Source organism: Rhinolophus sinicus, linkage group LG05 (assembly GCF_036562045.2).
Source record: "Rhinolophus sinicus isolate RSC01 linkage group LG05, ASM3656204v1, whole genome shotgun sequence".
In the NCBI taxonomy this organism is placed as follows: Eukaryota; Metazoa; Chordata; class Mammalia; order Chiroptera; family Rhinolophidae; genus Rhinolophus; species Rhinolophus sinicus.
The window spans coordinates 173,828,686-173,854,602 of record NC_133755.1 but is presented as its reverse complement, the minus strand read 5'-3'; the positions used below and the strand labels follow the sequence as shown (position 1 = coordinate 173,854,602).

The following is a 25,917-nucleotide window of genomic DNA, read 5'->3' as shown; positions in this document are numbered from 1 at the left end:
TAAAATTTGTGTTTTTTTTTAAAAAAAGAAAAGAAACAGCTATTTTTCATGCCTTTGTGTTTTTTGAAATCTGAGATTGAGTATGTTACTTCTGTTGTATATTACCCTGTATTTGAGAATCCTTTGGACATAAAGTCGTAAGACTAATATTTTTCTGCTTAACTAATATTCTTCTTTGTTAGGTCTGGTTTCCTAGCATCAAAGATTGAAATAAGGATTTCTGTGAAAGTGAATTGAGGAATGTTCTTGAGAGAATGGAAGGGAGAGAAACAGGTTAAGGCAGAGGAAAAAGCTAAGCAAAGATACCATTCCACCTGGAGACTAGGATAGGGGCTGAAGGGGAGCTCTGGGGTACAAACTGGCCCAGAGAGTGAGTCCTCCCTTGACGTAAGGGAGCAGTGTTTTGTACCCCTGTTGGTCAGGCTGTGGCTCCCGACCTCCTCCTCAGAGCAATGACGCTGTAACCTTCCAGTACAAGCAGGTCTAGGTCTGTGAGCTGTCAGCTCCCCTCACTCACTGTCGCTGGGGGCTGGGTGCTGGGCCCAGAGGAAGGAGCTAGGTCAGGGTGCCCACAGTAACCTCTGTGGTTCCTGCCAGCAGACCACGCTGTCCGATTCCTTGTGTGGCCTTCTCTGCCTTGTTTGCTGGGAAGTTCTAAACTAAGTGTCATGTTTAATTCCTTTAGCAACCTTCAACCGGGATTATTTTATAGCGTTTTTCTCTCTTCCTTTTCTTTGTAACGTTAGTCGTTCATCTTTGTCATTGGCTTTTGTACTTAACTGTACCGGTAATTTCATTGGAAGTTGCCTCAAATTTTTTTTGAAAGTGGGTGAGTCTCAAATAAAACTAAATATGGAAACTAAAAAGCGAGTTTTGTAATTAGAGAAGTAACAGAGTCATCCTCCTCAAAAATCAGATAAAATAAGTGTTGAATAAAAATAAGAGTATTTAGTATTACAGTCTAATTGAATAGTAGTTATGCTTTCATTACTCAAGAATATAATACACAGTAAGAATTATAAATCTAAGAAAGAAACAAAATTGCCATGTTGCAAATGACAATTTTGTATATGTATAAAATGCAATGAAATAAACAAAAAAGTTATTGGGAGTAATGAAGAGATACGCAACAGGATACTGCAGAGTTACAGGCTATGATATAAATCTGAAAAGCCAATAAAGTTGATGTATGCTTAAGTCATAAAGCTGAAAATACAGCGATAGAAGAAATGTAATGATAAAACATTGAATCCACGTGCAAAACTGAACTTTCTACCTACCCACCCCAGGCTGCTCCTCCCCGTATATTCAGTGCGCTAACGTCGTCGTCATCTCCCAGGTCATCCAAGCCTAAACCTGGAGGTCATCTGAAGGGCCCCACCCCTCCTCCTTACCTTTATCCTCACGACCAGTCACTAGTTACCAGCTTCTGACATCCCCTACATACTATCTCTTAAATCTATCCATTCTTATACCCAATTCTGAGTTAATGTAAGTCATCTTTATTTCTGCCAGAATTACTAGATGATTTCTTCAGATATACACACACACAAACACACACACATACATGCATGCACACATACATATACACACAAATCTGCCCCATAGATAAAATAAGCATTATATTCTGGGGGGGGTAGGCATTTTGTGGGGGAGGTTGTTTTGGTAACTTTTTAATCAAAAGTGAATGTTCAAATATATTCAAATAGATTAGACCAGGGTTTCTCAGCCTCATCAGTATTGACATTTTGGGCCAGATAATTCTTTGTTGCCGGCTGCGGCTCTCCTGTGCCTTGTAGGACATTTAACAGCATTCCTGGCCTCCGCCCACTAGATCCAGTACCTCTACCCCCCCAAGATGTGTCAACCGGAAATCTCTGCAGGTGTTGCCAAGCGCCCTCTGTAGGCTGAACTCACCCCTAGTGGAAAACCACTGGGTTAGACTGAGAACTATTGGGCAACACACCTTACATGCTCACCAGCCCCGATACATGCTTGTGTATATGGTCTCATTTAATCCTCAGAGCAAGTCTGTGAATACCTTTTCTCCTCATTTTCACATGAGTAAACCAAGACTTAGATCAAGTAATACGTATTGTGTAACCTTACCCCAGGTGGCTTGACTCTCAAGCCAGGTTCCCTCAGGTTGAATACCATCTCCCCACCTTGGGCAAGTTCAGAAACTTAACCTTTCTCTGCCTCAATTTCCTGTAAGCTGCTAAGAACAGTACCTGCCTCCTAGAGTTCTTAGGAGGATTAAACCGGTCAGTGTATACAGGGTATTTAGGTTAGGCCTGGCATGTCATAGATAAGCACTTGCAATGACAGGTTACTGAGAATACAAAGGTAAGAAACATACCTTGTCTCGGAGACTAGTTGGAGATGCAATCTTGTGAACTAATTGGTTTTGCTAGAACGTTCTCTCGGAGTACAGATATGGGTGCAGCAGACTTCTTCAGGGAGTCACGAGTGAGTTCACACAGGAGGCCCCAAGTGAACCCTAAAAGATGAGTGGGAGGTTAGGGAGGCACGGGGTGAATGTGAGGGGGGTTTACGGGGAGGAGTGTAGTCGGGGTGAATCCTGGAGGGGTGGAGGGACTCATACCATTTCATCATCGCCATTTCCAGTCTGGATAGACTTGGGCTGTTATCTTGTATGAAATGGCTGCTTTTCTGAGCGTTCAAAACACTCCTGTATCTATTTAGGAAGAAAATATTCCAGAGCTAAATGAAAATTATTTTTGAAATATATATTGACTTCTATAGAATATACAAACTTTGACATAGGACTGTAAGATATGTGGGCTGCATATAAAGCCAGTCATTTTAAGCAAAATGAGAGAACCATATGGGTGTCGAAGCAATCCTAACCGATTAACTTGCATTAAAATATTCTTTTTATTATTTTTAATCCAGCATTTGTTTAGAAAATATTTTGACCACTCAAAAGGAATACATACTTTAAACAATCATTTTGGGTGGCCAGTTAGCTCAGTTAGTTAGAACGTGAGCTCTGAACAACAGGGTTGCTGGTTCGATTCCCACATGGGCCAGTGAGCAGCAGCCTCCACAACGAGATTGAAGGACAACGACTTGGACCTGATGGGCCCTGGAGAAAGACACTGTTCCCCAACATTCCCCAAATAAAAATAAATAAATAAATAAAATCAGTTAAAAAAAGTATCATTTAAATTCCTGTTTAAATGACTCCCTCCCTAATTCATATATGAAACACAACCTTTTCATTTTAGCTATTCCATTAACAGTTAATGACATTGTTGAAGAGAATAATGATCTACTGAGTAAAATAGGTATAAAACATTATAGTGTCTACTTCTATATGAAGAAATAAAATGATTTACTCACATAAGGGTATTCTTCCCATTCTTGAATTATTAATGTACAAAGAAGCTCTTTTTCCCCCATTTACCAATGATTAACATGAATTAAATTATTATAAACAACAGGGTGCAATGTTTCCTTTGCATATTAGAAAATCCAGTTTTTATTTTCTTGTTAAAATATTTTAAATACATAAGATTATTTAACTTATATTTTTAAAAGCATTCTTTATACTTTAAAAATTACTTTCACCTCCATTAACTAGTTGAAACAGCTCATTTATGAGAGAACAGCAGTGTTATTTTTTCTATTATTTTTGTTAATGTGAATCAAACGAGAATAAAATGACAATCTAATAGTAAACTTTTTCATCTAAAAACTAATCAGAGATTAAATGATATGGGGGTAAATCTAAACTGTGGGAAAAGTGACTTAATCTGGACAGTCCTCTTGCTGGCAGAGGAGGCCATTTCTTCAGCATATTCAAACAAGCAAACTTTTATTGTTATCACTTAGCTTGGACTTCATGCTTTAAAAGTCCTAGAGATCTGAGTTTGGGTTTGGTTTGGTTTTGCTCTGCTGTGGTAGCATTTACCAGTTTCTTTCCTTTAGTTCTGCATAACCTTTATATGTAATATTGTCAGCTCTCACAAATTCATGTAGATATTTTTCTAACATGATCAAAGGGATAGGAAGGTCACAGTAGGTGGGGACTTGGGGTGGCCAGTTTGGGTGACATCTGAAAGAGTTGGACAGCTCTTCTGTTCCTAACAAGCTGTCATGCAGTGAGGTGGAACACAGAAGCCAGTTACTGTGTGTGGTGGTGTCATACAGATCGCAAAAGCAGCTGATCCCTCGCTAACAGCAGAGCAAGGTGCTCCTTACACTTGGCAGTTTAATTCTTTTATAAAATTCAGTTAATTACCAATTCAGAAGGTGTATCAACAGGTTATCTTAAAAAGGAAGAAAAAAAAGCCATCAATTAATTACCTTATTAATACAATCAGAGCTGCTTTCAATTATGAAGCTTTACATAAAACATGAAAACAGTGATGGAAGAATGACCTTAAAACAGATAATTGTTACATGATGGTTTGTTGGCATTTTAAATGACCTTGTCATTTTAAAGTATTTAAATCTTTGTAGAGAAACTTAAGCACAATTCTGGTATCTTTTTCATCTAAAATAAAGACAAAAGTCACAGCGGGCACCTAAAAATTCCATACGTGTTACACAGTTATTTATACATAATCTTTCATGTTGTATGCAGAATTGCCCTCCAGCTTTGCGGTAGAGATGTGTTTCTGCTTGGGTGGGTAGAACCAAGCTTCTGGACTCTTTTTTATACAGGAAGTGCAGAAAATCATGCCAGAGATAAACAGCAGCATGGCCGAAATGAATCCGATGTAGACGGCTCCTCCGGGTTCGTGTTTGTTACTTTCTGGAATTGTCAGGTCCTGAAAGGTGGCTATGCTCTCCTTTGTGTACCAGACCGCCGGTATTAAACCAGAGATCCCTGCAGACATGAGGCAGACTCCTCCACCAAAAGAAGCCTGCATCTTGGTGTCTTTGTCCCCTCCTAAGCGAATGCATTTCATCCCCACTGTGGCGATGCAGATCCCCAAGGTGGACAGAACACAGGCCAGCACCATGGCGGCCCGCGCAACCTGCACGTGGGTGGGGAGGGCCAGCAAGGAGTACTTCAGGGTGCAGCTGAACATCCCAGTGCTGTCCCACACGCAGTCCATCCACAGCCCTTGCACCTGCGCCACGGCTGTGATGATGTTGGAGCCCACGTCCACATTCACCTTCCAGTTGGGCAGCACGGTGGCCACGAGCACTCCTGAGACCCCACATAAGCCCAGGACCAAAGCCAGGAGCTGGAGGCCCGCCAAGGCCATGGCGTCACCGTCAGCTTTGTCCGCCTAGGAAATCCTGGTGCTTAATTATAATGGCTCTTGGTCAAGATTTTAGCCGTTTCTGTGCAGCAGAGAAGCAAGTAACAAACGCTAGAGAAAGGAGACAAAATCAGGATGGAGGGAAAGAAAGAAGAAAGGCTTCTGTGTACAGTGGGGGCCGAGAGCACCTCTGAATAGGCCCCGTGTGGAAGAGGACACTGCCGCCCGGGGAAAGCTCACACCCGGCCTTCACAGGCTGCCATCCTCCTGCGTGACTGTGGATGGCTGGTGCTGGGTACGTGGTGTAAAGGAACGAGCTGTCCACCTGGTTCTTTCTAAAACTTCACCTGGGCTAAAGTGGGCAGTTACCTTGTTAGGAGATTCAGAAGTACCAAATTCCAGCTATGCGATCTGATAAAGAATTTTAATAGCATTACAGGTTTTTAAAACGTGTTCTTAATTAAAATACTCTACAGGTAATAAGAAAAGAACAGTTTAAATCCACCCTTTAAAATGATTTATAAATACAGAGGGTGCCAAAAAAAAGTATACACATTTTAAGAAAGGAAAAAACTATTAAAATTGTAATAGTATATATCAATAACGAAAGATGAGTACAAGTCATGTGTAAACATTATTTTGGCACCTCTGGTCTATATTAGAAACGTTAAGTATTCAGAAAATGGTTATATTAGATAAATGTTAATGAAGTGCCCACCATGTATCGGCACATGACCCAAGTGAATTGTTGAAAGAGGAGAGGAAAGTCGTGGAGAGAAATCAAAGTCATTGGCATGATTATCCCTAATTTCTAGTTAATAAACATTTACAAAATCCTTACCTTAGGGTAGCACTTTTTTCACTGCAGGTACAAGATTCTCAAAACCCGAACAATTAAGCCAGTGTATTTTGCTGTGAGGATGTGCAATCCTTTTTAGTTGGGACCAGGATCATTCCCTGACCCAGATGCACACAGCCTGCTGCAAAACCGGTTATTCCGAGCAGTTCCGAAGGAGGGACATCAAATCTTAAAAATACTGAACAGAAAAACCACATCATTATTTGTGAACGGATGCTAAACATAAGTTAACACTTTCTTTTCTTTCTTTTTTAAGAAGAGGAAAATGTTATCACTTACTTTGTGGCTCAGCTGTGTTTTAATCGGGCAGTACTTACTGTCTTTGAGAAATACAGTGGTTTCTGAAATGGCTTTTTTATGTTTTGGAATCAATCTTTGAATGATGTGTTAAAGTGTCTCTATCATGCATCATACATATTTCACAAAAGGCAGCATGGGCTCTGAATCCAAAACACCTGGGTCAAATCTTGGCTTTCCAGAATCTCTCTGTGCCTCAGTCTTTTCCTCTGGAAAATGGGGAGGATTATAATACCTATATCATGCAGTTAAATACTTCAGTGCCTTTTAAGGACTTAAAACAATATCTGCCCCCGTAGAAAGTACTCAATAAATTATAATTGACATCTAGTTTTATTTTATGTCATATGGCAAATGTCATGGTGTTTATTTTCTATCGTATGACAATTTCTTTTTTCTCTTCCTTAGGCTGATTTAGTCATCATGTTTCCACATTAGGATATTTAGGTAATAAATCCCCCAGGGCCACACGGGTCCCAGCAGCACATTGGCAGTGTCCACATCGTCCCCGTCTCCTCCCGCTTCTCTCCAGCCTGTACCCTTTCCCACAATCCTCTGGTGAAATCCTCCCGTGTGTTTGGAAGTGGGGAAAATGCCACCTCTGCAGGCACAACGCACCATTAACTATCAGCTGCACTCTTCACCCACTCCCTTTCCTGGGAGGGAGGGAGGGGGGGAGAGAGAGAGAGAGAGAGAGAGAGAGAGAGAGAGAGAGAGAACGAGAGATTGCAGACTCACCAAAGAGGTTGACGCCTGGCTTTTGGGAAATATCTGAAGTCATACTAATCCATGCCTTTATTAAAAATACGAACTTTCCAGAGTTCTAACATTGATTTTCTAAGAAGTTAAGTTCTGGGCTCTCTGAATTCCATTATTCTATTTTTGTTCATAGCCTTAAAATGTGGATTTTACAGTTTAGGAGAGGCTCTCCCTGAGGCTTTGAATTCTTGAGTCAGACATACTGGAAGGATCCGACTGCCTAGGCTTTTCCTGCCATCACACAGTTCATTTCCTTTCGTACTGAGACCAAAATAGAGCAGAAGTAAAGTTTCTAGAACAAAATGAAGCACATGTTTATCGTTTCATAATAGCTGTTTTCAAGTTTGGGTTTTAGGCTCCAGCCAAATCACTAAATTACTGGCTTCCCAGTTCATTTTCAGCTTAGGGATTCTTTAAAAGTGAGATTGCTGTTAACTTTCCCTAAGAATCCCAAGTATCCGTTTCTTTTTTACTTTGGTTGAGGAACCTTTATGTGTTGATCAGTCTATGCGCAGCTTCCCAATTATAACCCTTTTTTCTCATTAGCCAGTACATTTTATAAATTTCAGTGTAATTCAGACTCGCAGACAGCTTGCTGATCTTAATTAACCAGTACTGGCAGTGATAAATTACAGAGCGCCCCATCAGCGGAAACAATATAACACTGCATTCAGTTAGCATAGCGCTCGCTTACTGTTGAATATTGGACTGTAAATGCTTTCTTCTGCCTGGAGAATTTATGCAGAAAGAATCTGTTCTCCAAAATGAAGGTCACTGTTCTGTTTTTATGTTTTTTGTTTTGTAAAAATACACTGGCATCTTAGCTATAGTGCTATGAAATCTTTTTTCCTCTCCAGCCACAGGCATGATACAGTTTGTGGCCTGTTCTCTCAAATTTCTGCTGCGTAGAAAATAAAGGCATACTTTCAGGGGTGGTGGTGGTGGTGGTGGTGGTGGTGGTGGTGGTGGTGGTGGTGGTGGTGGTAGAAAAATACCGTGAAAGGAAGCAGAAGCAAAGGGGTCGTGTTTAGGAACTTCATTCTAAGGAGAGAACTTTATCCTGCTTCCAAAACACTGCATACAGAACAGGACTGGTGAATGTTGAAGTTGTGAACTGTTTGCCCACAGAAAGTCTGGAGTGGATGTAATCATTAAAAAGTAAAGTCAGTTTTCCAGACAAGAGTATTTATATCAAAAGTAATATTTAAAAACAGATTTACAACCTAAAATTCAAACTACGTTGCACTTGAAGAGCTCTATTTAGGTCTCTAAGCATTATGGAAGCGTCTCCTTTTCCGTACCTTTTGTCCGCAGCCTTCAGTATCTCCAGTCCCTTCTGTCACTTATCTTCACATGAACCCCAGTGCGATGAACAGACACCACGCACATGAGGCTCATTTCACGGCTTCTGGGTATTAGTGGTGAAGCTCCAGCAAGTTAACGCGCAAATAGCAAGGAAAGAGCAACACAGAAATCTGAGAGGTAAAAACTGCTGATGGTGCTAGAAGATAAATAGCAGGTTCTCCATCTCACTTTTTGAGCTGTGAGAGGATTAAGAAAGTAGAGGCGGGGAAGGGAGGGCTCATCGAAACCTGAAAGCCGAAAGTGCTTTTCTGCCGCTGTGCAAAGAGGAGGAATTATTTGGGTGCTCACAAAAAAAGGCTTTCTTTTATTTAATCTTATGTTTTAGTCCATAGCTATAATTTATTTTTGAATTTTTATCTGTGTTGGAAGATACAGTTTATTTTTTCAGGTCCCCAATTATATTAAAGAATATAGTCTGAAATATTTTTAACTAGATTGTACCTGACAAATGATACTTGAGACTATCTTTTTATTCTGGTGCTTGTGACTTGTCTGAAATCAAGATTCACATAATTGGTGACTTTCAAAATAAATATTCAAAAGAGTTTTAAATATATATGTATACATACATACATATATACACACATATATATTAATCTTATGTTTTAGTCCATAGCTATATAAACATATATGTACATATAAATATATATATATGTATGTATGAAAAAAAAACCAGCAACAACTGTTGACTAGAATTTTGATCAGTAAACCTACAAGTATTTTTGGGGGGCGGGGGATGTCCTGAATTTTCTTCCTCTAGTCCTTCCAACTGAGAGAGATTTCTGGAGTATAACTTGTATTAGAGCTTTTAGAAACATTTATAAAGAAATTACATCAAAATGATGTGATGAAACATTTTAGATGAAACAGTGAAATCAAGCATTGAGGTTCTAGATCATGAAGAATGGTACATATTTCACCTCCATCTATTTTGGGTTCTCAGTTTTTTCTTCCTCAGTAATTTCAGTTCTACAAGCTATAAATTCATAGCCACTATAAAGGAAGATAATTTTATGATTAGATTTAAAAAAATTTAAAACTGCTAGTACCATGTTAGATGTTAACCATTTCTTTTAAAGCAATTATAATAAAGTGCATGTTTCCATTTGGATTTTTCTAGATTTTTGTTTACTGGGATTATTTATTTATTTATTTATGGTTTCTTTTAATTTTTTTCTAATTCTGGCATTAGCAAGATATTGTTAGAAATCTAATGCCTGTGGATTTGTTTTTTAGCCACAGTACTTTAATTTTGATGTATAAAGTTTCTTTTATTTCATGGAAATATATAGACAATCCTTGTATAAATACTGGATGAGGTAGAATTGAATTTCAGGCTCTAACAGGAGCAGCATTGTTATTTCTGCTGGATCAGGAATCCCCCAGGTACCCTTAGTGGCTTGGCTTGTTTTGTTCCTTGTCACGGTTGTCCGTGCCGACTTACCTGTGCTGAGGCTGGCTGATGGCAGGTGGAGGGACGAGCCAGCCCCAACCCTGACCTCAGCGTAGTGCAACTCGCGGAGGATGAAGGGCTTAAGCGTGCTTTCATGTCATTACTATTTTCAAAACTTCGTTTTCTTCTGCCTTGATGAGAATACTTACCCTATAAAATATTAACTGCCTGTTTTTAAAAGGTAAACTTCTGAAATGCAAATAACTTTCATTAACTGCAGACCTTTAATTCAGGCAGAATTTCTTATATAAAAAAAGGAGCTGAAAAGGAGAGTTGTAGAGAGAAATATAATTTATCAACATTATTATATATTTCCAATGTGGACATTAAAGGGGATTAAGTCTTGCCTAGATAAGCCTATCTTAGTTTATCTTTACCTCAGTTTTTCTCTTCCCCGGCTCCCTCCCAAGTTGTATGATATATCCAACTTCTGGCATGACATCACTGATAACACACCTTACACCTGTTGGGCAAAACAGAGGTGACCTTCCCCACATCAAGTCTACCCATTTCCCCATGCCCAGCAGTGGCAAACGCGTCCTTCCATTTGGCAGGCCCTGGATCTTACAAGCATCCTCGATTCCCTACCCAACATCCAGTCAACAAATCGAGTTGTTCCCAAACTTCAAAATAGATCAAGAATCCTACCTCTGACTGTCTGGCTTAAGGCCTCTAGAATGTAAACCTCACGAGGCAAATATTTCCGTCCATCTTGTTCATCGCTGCTTCGCCTTTGCCAGGTGGGTGCCTGGCTCACAGGAGGGGTACAGTCAATATTTGTTGAAAGATTCAGAAACTGATTTTGAGTATATAAAATAGCATTAAGCCATACATTACCTTTGCATAATTTTATCCTTTCCAAAAGAGATTCATTTTAAGTAATTTTGCAACTCTTAAGTTTGTAATCTTGATATCGTAATATCTACCATTTATAAGCTGGTTCCCATATGCTAGAGACTGTTGCAGGCGCTATGGCATTTAACACTCAAGACAAGTCTGTGAGATAACAGGAATCCTTATTTTATAGATGAGAAAACTAAGCTCTAGAGAAGTTAAGTAACTTGACTAAGGTCGTAAAATGAGTAAGTAGCCGGTGTGGGAGTCAGGCCCAGAGTAAGCCCTGCCTCCACTTAGAATGGATTTCTCAGTCTCATTCTAATGAGTTACTTCTTTCTGTGGTTCTCTGGATTAAGCTGTGGAGACAAATTAACCCTGACACCTGTGTATCTTTAGACATAAACATTTTCGTCTCACTCATGCAAAGTGACTGCAGAATAGCTGGCCAGTGACTCAGCAGGTCATCTATTTTCTTCTTTAAAATGTTTTTACTCATCTATTTTTAAGAAAAAAATTACGTGTGATTGCCTTAGTGTTTGTTTTTCTTAGTGAAGATAATCTGGATATTCAGACAGGCTTTTCTTTTTCTGAAAGAATCGGTAATTTAACTGAATATTTGAGAAATAATAATAGCATATCTTTGTATGAGGTGGTTTTCCAGAACTGTGTTTCTCACCCCTGCCCACACGTGAGCAGCATCCAGCTTTGGAAAGGCCTGAGGCCCCAGACCCAGCCCAGTGGCTCTTATTTCATTGGTCTGAGATGATACCCAGTCATTGTATGTTTAAAACACTGCTCACTTAATTCCAATGAAAAGTTGGGGTTCTGATTTTAAAAACAAATGTCTTTTCTTATTTGCTTGCTGTTCACCCATGAAAATAATGAAAGTTCAGAGTATAAAATACCGTGTTTCCCCGAAAATAAGACCTAGCTGGACAATCAGTTCTAATGGGTCTTTTGGAGCAAAAATTAATATAAGACCCAGAATTATTATATTATATTATATTATATTATATTATATTATATTATATTATATTATATTATATTATATTATATACCTGGTCTTATTTTACTATAAGACTTATTTTACTTATTTTACTTATTTTACTGTATTTTACTATATTAATTTTTGCTCCAAAAGACGCATTAGAGCTGATTGTCCGGCTAGGTCTTATTTTCGGGGAAACATGGTAGTTACCTCTTCCAGTCCCACAAATTTAAAGTGATTGACTTAATCTTAAAAATCATGGTTTTCTTCTGACCCCTTAGGAAATTAACAGTGATCAGCTGTGAGCATGATCAGTGCCTTGTTTTCCTCCATCTTTAGGGTCTTTTTAGTTTTAAATAATACTTGACACTACAGTGAAGGCTTTCTTAACTTTTAAAATTGGTCATTTGTAGATTCGTTGACTGTAGAGAAAATGAAGGTGAATATTCGTGGGTTTATGTGTGTTCCAAATGTCTGAAAAGGCTATCCTACCTAGTTCAGTGACCTCCGCGGTAAGTCGGGCACGTGTCTCTGCTTACAGGCTGCACTTCCATTCACTCTCGTATCACCTTATTTGTACATTTTGTTGCTCCTTTTTCTGTCTTCATGAGAAAGGACCTTGAGGATTGCTTTGTAATGCGTTCACCACATTATTTTAGAATATTAAGGCTGTCTCCGGACTGTGGTAACATTCATGGATCAACTGAGTGTTTTCAATCTCATAAATAAGTCTGTATTTGTTGTGGCCTTGCCATTGCATTCTCTTTGCACATTATTTTGAAGAGCAGGACATTTTTTTAAACATTCCGTCATATATTGGTATGAGCTTGTGAGCGGAATGTGTCTGCTTTAGGCCTGGCCCTCCCCTCGCGGCCCTCTCCTCCTCACCCCTTCTTTCTCTGCCTTTGGTCCCTGTGACTGTCCCCCTTCTAGCCAGCCAGGTCCCAGCCCGCACTCGAAGGTCCTGGGTGGACTTTGTGATCTTGCCAGATTAGAGAGCTTGCATCAGTTTTCTTCATTTCTGATTTATTTTTATACCTCTGTGATACATAGGGAGAACTGGGAGGCCCCCCCAGACCTCCATGAGTTAAACTAGTAAAATCAACATGTAAAGATGAGATCCAGTAGCTGTAGAATTCACCTTTAAAAACACAGACCGTCTTTCGAATCAGAAACAGGAAACCCAGGACAGCTTGACCACATTTAAAGAAGAAAACCTCGGCGAAAGGAGGGCTGGCCTGGGTGCTGACAGCACCTGGACTGGGGCATCCGGGGCCCAGTGCTCAGGCCCTGAGGCTTGGTGCCAGCGACCATCCAGCATCCGTGTGTATGCTGGCCCCCGTTTCAGAATCACGAGGGAGCTCGCACTTATAAGGCGTTTTTATAGGAAGGGAATAGACCTGCTAGTCAACTTGAGGAAAGTCTCTCATCTCTTTGACAGTGTTAATGTATTTGGCTCACTTTAAATTAGTATACTTCCATCCATGTTCATTTATCAGTCTTTTAATAATATTTTTTATAGCAACAGCACTTGTTGAGTTTCTTGTGCATTTGCTTAGTTAGATCATCCCTAAGGAACTGACTCATTCTGAGGGGTCAGAGTTTCTGGGGACCTGGAAACCAGCAGCTAAGCCCTTGGTGGTTCCATGTGCTGCCACCTGGCGGGGCAGCCCTGAGGCTGTTCAACTCCGACCACACGCACAACTGCCGTGGGAGCAGGGCACCTCCAGATGGCGCTGTTTCACAAACACCAAAGTCATGATTTGTAGGGAAGGTCATGGTTACAGAAAAGTGTTTCCTCCACCATCCTCCGGAAGCTCCAGGTTAAATATAACGGAAAATCCTAATCCAGTGTTAGTTCTTGTCCTCTTGCTTTTTGTTTAGAATTCAATGTTCACCTCCCTGAAATTGTTCCCTTTCCTGGGACCAAGAGACCCTGACTCATGTTGTTGTTGTTGTTGTGGTTGTTGCTGTGAGTAGGCTTAATTTGCATACACATACATTTACATACATAATTTACACAGTAAAAACCTCTTTCTCTGCAGACCTTCTCATCATGCGCTCAGCTCTCTGTGATTTTCTTACATGCTTATGCTCAGAGAAGAAACATTGTATGACTGTTTAAAATCTTTTTTTGTTGTTTTTTGTTTTGTTTTGTTTTATGATTCCAAAAAGGAAAGAAAGACCATTCAGAGATCTGTAGGAGTAACAAAAAGGTGGGGTGGAACTTGTGCAGAAATTAATATTGGTATAATAACAAACACAAACTGTAAACTTCTGAGCAAGGTATGTTGGTACTGTGTGTCAGTCTTGGTTGAATACATTGGTTTGCAATACCTGGAATGCTTTTAAAGTGTTTTGAATTTTAAGGTTTTACAACTGAAATTCTGTCCTTAAATTGGGCTTGGGACAAGGATTACAGGAAGAATAAGTTAATTATAGGAAATCTGATCTACATTCCTATGTGTAAATGTGTGTGTGTTTTTATAGAATGTGTAATTATAAAATCACAGGCTTTAATGACTAGCCACTCTGTTATCCTTGTCTGGGGAAGCTGTAACTGGGGGCCTGTGACGTCCTACTGCAGACTGTCATTAGTTTGGTGTCGGTACCTGAAGAGTAAGTAGTGGAGGAGGAACCAAGCATTCCACAATGTGCTCACCTAACTGTCATCTCACCTGACACTGAATGTGACTCTCCCCAACTCCTCACCCCTTGTCCCATCAGGCGGTGCCCACACCCTCAGAACCAGCCAGACCCTTCCCACCCGGTCTGCACAGGTCTGTCCCACACAGTTCCACCGACTGTGGACCGTTCTTCTCGTGTTGTTCTTGACGTCTTGTTGATGACTCCCGTAGTCATTCTCTTGTCTCACCATTCCTTCTTCATCTCCCAGTTAGGGTTCTGCCTCACGTGATTAAATTGTAACTCCCTAATCATTTTTCCTCTCCACTGGCTTGTGCATTAAGGCCTTGAACGCCATGGGAGGTGTTAAAGACCCTTTCTTGAATAATGGCCAGTATCTCATGTGGTAGTTACTTAGCTCTTTGGCGTATTATGATGTCAGAGTCAGGAACCAGGCCATTCGTGCTTCAGGTTTCCCCATATCACGTCCATGCAGGATCTGCGTTGGCAATATCTAAGATTTCAGATTGAATAGCTTCTTACCCCCGGTCTCTTCTGAGTCCACACTGTGCTCTGAGCTCATAATCGGTCACGTCCTGGACACCCTGGCCTGGAAAATGGAACATCTGCCTCCGGCCTGTTGTAGCCAAGTCTGTAGACATTGAGAAACATCATCTCAGCCTGGAATAGCATTGACGTTACAGTGGATTGGAGAGGCAAATATTGAAATTCATTATAAATCCTTTAATTTGAAATTTTAGTGAGTCATTTGGGTGTACTGATAAACTGAGTTTGGAAAGGGGCTGGCAACATTAAACTAGAATTTTTAAGTGCGTGTAGTACCTGTGTACCGATTTCTTTTGTAACCAAACCCTTTAATAGACTTCAAGTCAAGGAAAGAACAAAATGGTTATAATTTTAAGCATTCAATTATAAGTACAAAGCTTTTTTGTGTCTGTTGCCATAGTTACCAAACAGCTTTCCTGTGGTTTCAGAGAAAATGGGCTCCGTCATTTAGAGTGATTCTAAGAAGGGCTTCTGTGGGGGCAGGGGTAGAGAAGAGGGTGGTGAAGGTAGCCCAGGGGTTTCAAGGAGGACACAACACACTACATAAGAAAGGAGAGCCTTTCTTACGGTGAGTTTCGCAGGGTCCCCCACTAATAGTAGCTGTACTTGATTGTGAGTGGAAAACATTTTTTAGCTGCGATGTGCTGTTAGCCCACTTAACCGGGTATCAGAATTCAAACTTTCGAAGTCAATTGCTATAGTTTACGTGGGGTGCTGCTATATTTGCACAGGGTTTTAAAATTTGATTTAAATAAAGCAAATGTTAGGCATTTCCTGTATTTGCAAATACCAATTGTATCTCAAAGGAATGAAATCAGGCAAATAAAGATGAGGTCAAATTTTAAAATCCAAGGAAGCTGGAAGTGACAGTTTCTGTCCTGGAAGGAGAATACATCTATCCCTGTATTTGTGTGTTTGCTCTTAATTGTATTTAAACATTTTGTAGAATTTTGATAATATTTCGTGGATTTGGGTTAGGTGGGGCTTAAATTTATTTCATATTTTGCTAAAAGATTCTTTCCTCTGGAGACTGGCAGTCTTGTTGGATCACACCTGGTAACTGGAAGAATTTCTTTCAGAACTAAGGGTAATTTGGAAAAATTGGGCTGAAAGGTTTGAAGGAGTCACGGAGGGTGGCAGGATGAGAGGCAGGGGCAGGAATGCCGTAAGCTGGGATGGTGGAAATGGCATGGAGACTTAGAGAGTGACGGGGTGAAGTCTAGAGAATGGTCTGGAACATTCCCTGACAGTTGGGTTCACTTCTCTGTTCCAAATCAGCAGGAGGAAAGGTGGAGTGGACATTTCAGAGTTGACAAGCAGGATTCTGACTTTTAAAGTCATTCCAGTGTATTTTGGGCTGCTTCTTCCACTCTCCCCACTCAGATTCTATCTGTACTTTTTCCTGCCACAGAAACGCTCTGAGATGAAGCCAACTCTTCTTCCCCAGCTCTAGTACCCGTTCCCTTAACCCTGAAGTCACCTCCATAGACCCCTATCCTCTTCAGCCCGTCTCGTCTTTGTATTGATCACAGACCTCTCTGAGACCCCTGGACCCTGCTCCATGGTGGTGGTGTGAAGAAGTAAGGAAAGTCCTGGCTTTTAACCAAGGCACTTTGTTTCCTACAGGAAGTACCTGTTACTCAACTTGGTGAAACTAAATAAGCAACAATTGAAAACAATTCAAATTTAGTAAGAACTTAACGTTGTCTTCAGGTAGTCACTCTCTGAAGTGGAATAACTGGTCTTCCACCAAAGGGGCGTAATCGTCATTAAAATAGTCTAAAGGCTGATGGACATTTAGGGGAACATTTTCAGTGTGAAAAGACCTCTCCACTGGCAGTTTTCACTCCACGGCTTAGGACCATTCCTACCATCCACCTCTTCTAGTTGCATCCAAGAGGTGCAGCGATAGCTAATCGAAAACACTTGATTTGTGGCAGGATCAGTGAGTATTCAAGGAGAGGGGAGGGCCTGGTGAGTCAGCTTGCCGTGAGGCAGCTCCGAGCCCTTAGGAGAAACGCCGCTGCCTCCTCCAAAAGCCGCCTGATGCTGGCGATATACTGTCATTTTCTTCTGTTCTTGTCCACACAGTCTCATGTCATGCAAGTATTTGTCCTCCCCCCTAAAACCAAAAAGCACAGCAGCCCATCCACATATTATACAGGCCAATGTTAAGGAATTTTTGTAGCTACAAGATAATTTAGAAGCAAGTCCTCCTAAGAGAACATGGTGACCCCTGTAGAGTTAAAAAAAGAGAGAGAGAATTCCTTTTGAAAAGCAGTGGTGCAACGCACACTTCATAAATTGTGCACTTTCTTAGCCTTTGTAGAGTCTGTATGATGTGTAAGTAGCAAGTTTAACAGTTCCTTAGAGCTCATGCTTCTGTAAGTTATTAACAGGCTTCCCATTTCCCGACCAACATCTCGTGTCCAGCATTTGGTTGTGTGTGATCACCCTTTGACTCCGTTTCTCCATCTGTCTCTACTTTCAATATTTTTCCTCTGTTATTTTGAGTATATCCTTGTGAATCATCATGAGCCCATTTTGTGAATAACTTAGGGTCCGAGTGTCTTATCAAACATGCCTGAAAAGTTTTATTTTCTGATAATTAAAGAATCTCAACAGCTGGTAGCAGCTTAACACTGAAACAGTGACATTTTTGGTGGTTTCCTTTTTCTACTTGGATCCTGCCTGTGCCTTTTGGGGCATTTAAAGTTGTTCCCAGAAAGTTATGTGACTGCAGGTGCCGCTCATGACTTCTGTCCGGCTGATTAATCAGTGTCTGGACCAAAACAAGTGGTGTCCTAATGGATTCACTTTCTGGGGAGTTTAGCACTAAGTGGTCCTTGGGGGCCCATCTGCCTTCTCTCTCTGTTTTGAAGGCTAGTCTTAAGAGTCAGAACTGCTGCTGCAGCTTATTTTTTTACCAATTCACAGGTTAAATAAAATATTGTAATGCCGTGTGTTCTCTGCCTACTGACTTTAATGATTATTTGGATTGATCTTAAAGGCCATTGTGAAACTGCATTTTAAAATTAAGTGATCATCAAGCACAGGTCTAGTGGATGTCGTTACAGAACTAGTGCAACCAACTGTGATTTCTGAGTCAGCTCAAATGCAAATGCAGCATATTACGTGCCTAGCGAAGATGAAACCGGAGTCCATGTAGAGGTTTATTTATGAAAACCATGCCCTTGACAACCCTTCCTCCTGTGGTTTACAAAGTTAGACCCTGTACCAAACTGATGTATGTTTGCTTACAACAAAGGTGGACGTGGGCGTGGTGCATTTCACACCCCTGACACAGCCCAGGATACAGCAGCCGTTCAACCTGGTGGAAAAAGTCGTCCAGAATGTATTTCAGTTCCGAAGGAAATACTGCCACCGGGGGCTTGGGTAAGAATGCCTCCGCTTCCTTTCAGCAGCACTCTTTCTAAAATCCTTAACCACTTTTGTAAAGATTAAGCACTTTGTTTGTAGGATTCTTCAAGCTATCTATAAATACGACTCTCAGTTCATATCCTGCGAGGCACAAAGCTTGACTGCCACTGAGGAAAAGCAAAATCCTTGATTTCACTTCAGATGGATCTCTTTTGTTTCGTTTTGTCCTAAGTGCAACCTGAAACCGACAGTCAGTCACAGAGTTTATAATGACCCTGTCCTGGGAAGGTCATGATTGCTCAGTCAGGACTACCGGAAGTGCTGACTCTTGACATTTCTGACAGCAAATGTGTGGTGTGTTTTCTTTTTCATTAAAATAGAGTCGATATACAATATTATATTAGTTTCAGGTGTACAACAGTGATTTGACATTTATATACCTTACAATGTGATCACCACGATAAGCCTAGTACCCATCTGCCACCACACGTAGTTATTGCAATATTATTGAGTATATTCCCTGTGCTGTACACTACATCTTGTGACTTACGTATTTTATAGCTGGAAGTTTGTACTTCTTATTCCCCTTCACCGATCCCTCACCTCCTTCCCTTCTGGCAACCATCAATTTGTTTTCCTTATCTATGAGTCTGTTTCTATTTTGTTCATTTCTTTTTTCAGATTCCACACATAAGTGAAATCCCATGGTGTTTGTCTTCCTCTGTCTGACTTATTTCATTTACCATCATACCCTCTAGGTCCATCCATTTTGTCCCAAATGGCAAGATTTTGTTCTTTTCTATGACTAATATTTTACTGTATATGGACCATATCTTCTTTATCCAGTCGTCTATTGATGGGCACTGGGCTGCTTCCATGTCTTGACTACTGTAAATAGTGCCGCAGTAAACATAGGGGTGCATATATCTTTTCGAATTAGTGTTTCTGTTTTCTTTAGTTAAATATCCAGAAGTAGAATTGCTTGGTTGAACAGTAGTTCTATTTTTAATTTTTGAGGAACCACCATACTGTGTTCCATTGTGGTTGCACCAATTTACATCCCCACCAACAGTGCACGAGGGTTCCCTTTTCTCCACATCCTCACCAACACCTGTTGGTTTATTGATGATGGCCATTCTGACAGGTGTGAGGGGGTATCATTTGTGGTTTTAATTTGCATTGCTCTGATGATTAGTGATATTGAGCATCTTTTCATCTGTATGTCTGCTTTGGAGAAATGCCTATTCAGGTCCTCTGCCTGTTTTTTAATCAGATTGTTTTCTTCTTACTGAATTGTATGACTTCCTCATATATTTTGGACATTACCCCTCATCAGATATATCATTTGCAAATATCTTCTCCCATTCACTAGATTGTCGTTTTGTTTGTTGGTGGTTTCCTTCGCTGTGCAGAAGCTTTTTAGTTTGATATAATCCCATTTGTTTTTGTTTGTTTCCCTTGCCTGAGGAGATGTATCAGAAAAAATATTACTAAGAGCAATGTCAGAGTTTACTGCCAATGTTTTCTTCTAGGAGTTTTATGGTTTTGGGTCTTACATTTAAATCTTTAATCCATTTTGAGCTTATCTTTTGTATGGTATAAGAAAGTGACCCAGTTTAATTTTTTGCACGAATCTGTCCAGTTTTCCCCACCCCACTTATTGAAGAGCCTGTCTTTCCCCATTGTATATTCTTGGTTCCTTTGTTGTGGATTAATTCACCATATAAGCAAGGGTTTATTTCTGGGCTCTGTGTTCTGTTTTGTTGATCTGTGCATCTGTTTTTGTGCCAGTAATGTTCTGTTGATTATAAAGCTTTGTCGTATATTCTGAAATCAGGGAGCCTGATACCTCCAACTTTGTTCTTCATTCTCAAGATTTGGCTGTTCAGGGTCTTTCTTGATTCCATATAAATTTTAGGATTATTTGTTCTAAGTTCTGAGAAGAATGCCATTGGTAGTTTGGTAGGGATTGCATTGAATATGTAGATTAATTTGTGTAGCATGGACATTTTAACAATATTAAGCCATGAGCATGGTATATTCCATTTATTTGTGTCCTCTTCATTTTCTTTCTTCAGTATCTTACAGTTTTCAGAGTATAGGTCTCTCACCTCCTTGGTTAAATTTATTCCTAGGTATTTTATTATTTTTAATGTAATTGTAAATGAGATTGTTCTCTTAATGTCTCCTTCTGATTGTTTGTTGTTGGTGTATCGAGATGCAACAGATGTCTGTTTATTAATTTTGTATTCTGCAACTTTACTGCATTCATTTATTAGTTCCAGTAGTTTTTTTGGTGGAGTCTTTTGGGTTTTCTGTATATAATATCATGCAAATAGTGATTTTTACTTCTTCCTTTTGGATGCCTTTTATTGCTTTTTCTTGTATGATTGCTATGGCTTGGACTTCTAATACTACCTTATGTCGAATAAAGTGGTGAAAGTGGGCATCCTGTTTGTTCCTGATATTTTAGCTTTTCACCATTAAGACATTAGCTGTGGGTTTGTCACATAAAGCTTTTATTATATTGAAGTATGTTCCCTCTGTACCCACTTTGTTGAGAGTTTTTATCATAAGTGTATGTTGAATTTTGTCAAATGTTTTTTATGCGTCTATTGAGATGATTATATGATTTTTATCCTTGGTTTTGTTGATGTGTAGTGTATCATGTTGATTGATCTGCATATTGAACCATCTTTGCATCCCTGGAATAAATCCCACTTGACCATAGTGTATAATCTTTTTAGTGTATTGTTGAATTCGTTTTGCTAATATTTTGTTGAGAATTTTAACATTTGTGTTCTTCAGGTATATTGGCCTATAATTTTCTTTTTTTGTAATGTGTTTGTCTGGTTTTGGTACCAGGGTAATACTGGCCTCAGAATGAGTTTGGAAGCATTCTTCCCTCTTCAATTTTTTTCTCATATATTGAAAAGCATGTAAACGTTTGGGAAAAACCACCTATGAAGCTGTCTGGTCCTAAACTTTTGTTTCTTGGGAGTTTTTTTTTTAATTACTGCTTCAATTTCATTGGTAGTAATGAGTCTGTTCAAATTCTTCCTTGTTCAGTCTAGAAAGTTGTATATTTCTAGAAATTTATCTATTCTAGGCTGTTCAATTTGTTGGCATATAATTGCTCATGGTATTCTTTTATGATCCTTTGTGTTTCTGTAGTATAGGTTGTAACTTCTTTCATTTTTTATTTCGTTGGACTCTTTTCTCAATGAGTCTGGATAAAGGTTGATCAATTTTGTTTGTCTTTCCAAAGAACCAGAGCTTTTAGTTTCATAGTTCTTTTCTATTGCTTTTTAGTTTCTAATTCATTTCTTTCCACTCTGATCTTTATAATTTCCTTCTTTCTACTTACTTTGGATTTTGTTTGTTCTTCTCTAATTCCTTTAGGTGTAAAATTAGATTTGGGATTTTTTTCTTAAGGTCGGCTTGGGTTGGGGTGAGCTTCTCTCTTAGCACTGCTTTTGCTGCATCCCATACATTTTGGAAAGTTGTTTTCATTTTTCTCAAGGTAGATTTTGATTTCCTGCTTGATTTCCTCCATATAGAATGGCCCTGATTTGTGGGGGTGGGAAGGAAATCACAAAAGGTATATCCTCCTACTTTTGGATATTCTGGAATTTGTTTGAGCTGGTGTTTTCAAGACAATCCCCTAGCTAAGTGATAGGCCCCATTCATTTCACATACTCGGTCCCCTGTGCAGATATGGACCCAGTAGCCTGACCTACTTTCACCTGTTGGTATCCTTCAGTCGCATCATAAATTAGTTCCTGATGTTAGGAAACATGATTAGACCCTCCTTGCCATGAAACTGAACTCATCCATCTCAGTCAGCTCACCCCGAGAGTGTAGGGAACATGGAGTTCCTTACTGAGAGCACCATCAGCTGTAAGAAAAACTCAGCTTCAGAAAAACTTAGCATCAGTGTGGCTACTCCTTTTAAAACAATGATTCGATTTTGTTAGATGAAATACAAAATATGTACTTCTAATTCATTTTAAAGGAGTTCAAGATATCTTAAAGAATGGGAATAACTATTTGCATTCCACATCCATTGTTTTCTGACTTTGGCAAGAAAGGTCATTCTTTTGGGGTGTAAAGAGTTCCAAAAGCTAAGTTCAAATTATAGAGAATCAAAACTGATAACATCACTCAAGAATAGACAACTTTCATACTAAAAAGTGAAGCAAATCAAACTTACATTTCGCTAAGAATGCAAATGAGCAGACATGACTTTACACTTACCTTAGAGAGGCATGTATTGATTTAGCTTTGAAAAATGTTTTCCCATCTGTGCATGCCGTGCAACTCAGAATAGCGATTAGCTCGGCCTTCAGTGGTCGTACCTGTTGCCTGGTGGTGTCACTGAAGTGCCTGTCCTGGTGTGGTGCCCCCACAGGCAGCTGCCGCTTCCACTGCCTCAAGTTGTCAGAACCATGTCATTTTCAAGTGAGGGTAGAAGGAAACGTTGTGATTTGCATAATTTCTAAAATAAAATTCTGATTTTGTTCCTTTTCTTAGAATGTTATTCCCTGAAGCTCAGCGCTTAGAAAGCACTGAAAAACTGTTACAGTTGGCAGATGTGGACCCTACTCTTCGACCCAGGCAACTCTCTATCTCACATTTTAAGAGCCTCTGTGATGTATACCGAAAAATGTGTGATGAAGACCCAAACCTCTTTGCTTATAATTTCAGAGACGAACTCAAGAGAAATAAAAGCAAAAATCAGGAAAAAGAGGATGACCGAGAGAGTTACGGACTCTAGCTGCCACTCCAGGGGCCAGCAGCTTACCAAATGTTGATTTTCACAAGGTTGAGCTTCTCATATGTGTACTCTTTTGCCTTCTACAGAATGACAATAAAAATACCAATTACCAGAATGTGACTTCCTTCCCATTTACTGTACAGGTTGGTAGAGAAAATAAATATAATCAAGTTACAGTACAAGCTTCCTTTTAATGTATACTGCATAGATATGACATGTTTAGTAAAAACAGTATCTATAACAACCTTACAAAAATGAAATATCTGCACATTGTGCCCCTAACCCACATTAAAATAAATATGCTTTAAATAAAGCAAAAACTAAAAACTTGAAGAAAATGCCCAGAGGACTGGAAAAAAAGGACGTTTTTTTAAAAGCTATTAATCACAACTTCCCCATCTTGCTTTTTCCATATAAATTAAAATAATTAGAATGCAATTTTACCGATTCTAAGTCATTTTGATACCTGCTCAAAAGGAATATAAACCTAAGTAATTTACAGATTCTGACCAGTTTAATCTAGTTTTCTGATCCACAATAAATTAAAATAACTTAAATCTTTACAGCTATTTTGTGGGAAAATGTATACTGCACAAAACCCAATAAGGAATAGTTTTTCTGCAGTTTCCACTTTACCACCAGTTTAAAAGTGAAACGAGCAATTCAATCCATATCTGAATTGAAACTGTACTACGCCTTCCCGTGGCTCTCTGTTTCATAAAAACACTCCTCGTTGACAACTGACGTTAAGCTCTGGACGCTGAATTCTCGCTCTAGAACAGAATTGAGATCGAGGTTGGCATTTTCAGATTGACTGTCAAGGGACTGGTGACGAATCTGCGCCTTTAGCAGAGTCCCCCTGTCCCTTTTGGTGCTGTTTGCTTTTCGTTTAATGGCGCAGAAGTGCCCCCGGACCAGTTTGGGCTGCTCCCCTCCCTGCTGGCCGTCCGTGCCGGGCTGAGGCTCAGCTGGATGGGCGTCTGGGTCCTCGGAGATCCTCAGTCTCTCGAACTGAATCTCGATGTCTTTGGTGGGGCTGCCCTGTTCCCCAGGCTGGTGGCAGTCCTCCTCTTCGTCGCTCAGAATGTCACTCTCTTTGATGAGACCGTCTGAAAACTCTGTCAAGCCTGTGGGGGACTGCTTCAGGGCATCGTGCCGGCCGCCGGCCGTGTGGCAGCTGCTGCCCTGGGTGCTGCTGCTCAGGCTGCCCTCGTCGGAACCCAGGGAGCTGCCCTTGCCTGGCTCGCTGGGCCACTCGCTGCTGGAGGAGCTCTTGAGGACTTTTAAGGACCTGGATGAAGCTGCAGGGAGAAAAGCACATTTCCCCTTGTGATAGAGAAACAGATTGCACAGTGTGCAATTTCTGCATGGTAGTTACATGATTTAACATCTTAATTACTTCAGATTTTATCAGCTCACTTCAGTTACCAACTGTCCTGGGAGTTGGGAAAAAAAACAAACAGGTAAATAATGGAAGTGTGGAAACTTTTGTTCGTGTTTCTCTGAATCTTTAAGTCAGGGAATTTGGCATTTTTAGATGACCAGTTATTTAGATAGAATAAGCTATAAACTATCATAAGGGCTAAGGTTCTTATTTTGCCAATGGATAAGTTGAAAAGCTCGTTACTAATAAAATCTAGGTTCCTTTTCTTCAACATACTTACTAATTTGATAGCCAAGATTACACGCTATTTCTATGCCTACCTCCTCACCTTTATTTCCCTTGCTGCTCAATTAAATGTAGGAAAATACTCTTCATCTCTCATGAGAACTGTCTGCTGGTATTTCTAACCAACTTTCTGAGATTTAATATGACTATTTAATCATTTGTGTGTGTGTGTGTGTGTGTGTATAATTCCTTTCTTTTGGGTTGAAGGGGCGATGGGGAGCCTCCGCTCACTTGTGGTGTTTCTGCAGATAGCAGCCTGTTTTTGATCGCCACAGCTGCTTTGGGCAAGAGGGAACAAAATAGAAAATACACAGTAAATCTGAAGAGGTCAAACTGTAAGCAAAAAGGACAGACATTTTGTAAGACTGAAAACAACATCAAGGATAGTAACAAAGTCATTAATATAGAAAGTTCTAAAAACTTAAGCTGAAATTTTAAAAACAGGCAGAAAGTTTCAGAACCGTGATTTGGAATGTTTCCCTACCGACTTATTGATTGGGTAAGAATGAGTATTTCGGTTTCTTGATCTTGATTCAATAAGCCCTGACTTTCTGGAAGCTTTGCACTGTCCTGAGCACAGGGAATGCTGCCGTGAGCAGAACCAAGTCCCTGCACTGCTGTACGTGTCAGTAGGAGAAACAGGTAAGATGGCAAGTGCAGACGGTGTCAGCTGCTGGGGAAACGGGAATTGGGGTTAGGAGTGGTTCTATTTTATAAAAGGTCTGGGAACAAGAGGCATGTTTAGGTTTCTTAAAAGGAAAAAGTTGCCACTACCTTCTCACACGGGTATTGGGGTGTCTGGTTTAGAGCTTACAAAGTTTACCTGATAACTTACAAAGTGATGACTTCCTACTGTATTATAAGAGCGTGTTTCTATGTCTTGGCAACCTTGAATAATGCTGCAGTGATCACAGGGGTACATAATCTTTATGACCTAAGTGTCCTTTGATGGGTGACTGGATAAAGATGTGGTATATATACATAATGGAATAGTACTCGGCCATGAGAAAAGATGAAATACTGCCATTTGCGACAATATGGGTGGATCTTCAATTATGCTAAGTGAGCTAAGTCAGAAAAAGGAGAGAACCATATGACTT

General features: G+C 39.9%; 3 protein-coding genes across 16 annotated transcripts in view; 1 reads left to right on the top strand and 2 right to left on the bottom strand.

The window, feature by feature from the left end:
- The window catches only part of TFB1M (transcription factor B1, mitochondrial), a 54,028-nt gene extending 30,704 nt beyond the window's left edge, over positions 1-23,324 (top strand). Inside the window, exons 6-7 of one of the 2 annotated variants that reach the window (XM_019749250.2) lie at positions 18,259-18,386; positions 22,905-23,324. In XM_019749250.2, the coding sequence (XP_019604809.2) occupies positions 18,259-18,386; positions 22,905-23,148 (372 nt within the window). In that variant the 3' untranslated portion in view covers positions 23,149-23,324. The remainder of the gene's footprint in view (positions 1-18,258; positions 18,387-22,904) is intronic. The other variant, XM_074333737.1, reaches the window with a different exon arrangement.
- CLDN20 (claudin 20) lies at positions 3,357-8,713 on the bottom strand. Of its 3 annotated transcripts, XM_019749252.2 has the most exons (4): positions 8,457-8,713; positions 6,379-6,605; positions 6,082-6,277; positions 3,357-5,351 (listed from the first exon to the last, which is right to left on the bottom strand). In XM_019749252.2, the coding sequence occupies exon 4, from the start codon at positions 5,241-5,243 to the stop codon at positions 4,584-4,586; it is 660 nt and encodes a 219-aa protein (XP_019604811.2). In that variant the 5' UTR covers positions 5,244-5,351; positions 6,082-6,277; positions 6,379-6,605; positions 8,457-8,713; the 3' UTR covers positions 3,357-4,583. The 3 variants fall into 3 exon arrangements, with proteins under 3 accessions (XP_019604811.2, XP_074189839.1, XP_019604810.2); XM_074333738.1 differs by lacking the exon at positions 6,379-6,605; XM_019749251.2 differs by lacking the exon at positions 8,457-8,713 and having other exon boundaries at positions 6,379-7,525.
- Positions 23,320-25,917, bottom strand: part of TIAM2 (TIAM Rac1 associated GEF 2) — a 223,415-nt gene continuing 220,817 nt past the window's right edge. For all 11 annotated transcript variants that reach the window (XM_074333725.1, XM_074333728.1, XM_074333726.1 and 8 more), the window contains one exon: positions 23,320-24,449. In XM_074333725.1, coding sequence (XP_074189826.1) covers positions 23,839-24,449 — 611 coding nt within the window. In that variant the 3' untranslated portion in view covers positions 23,320-23,838. The remainder of the gene's footprint in view (positions 24,450-25,917) is intronic.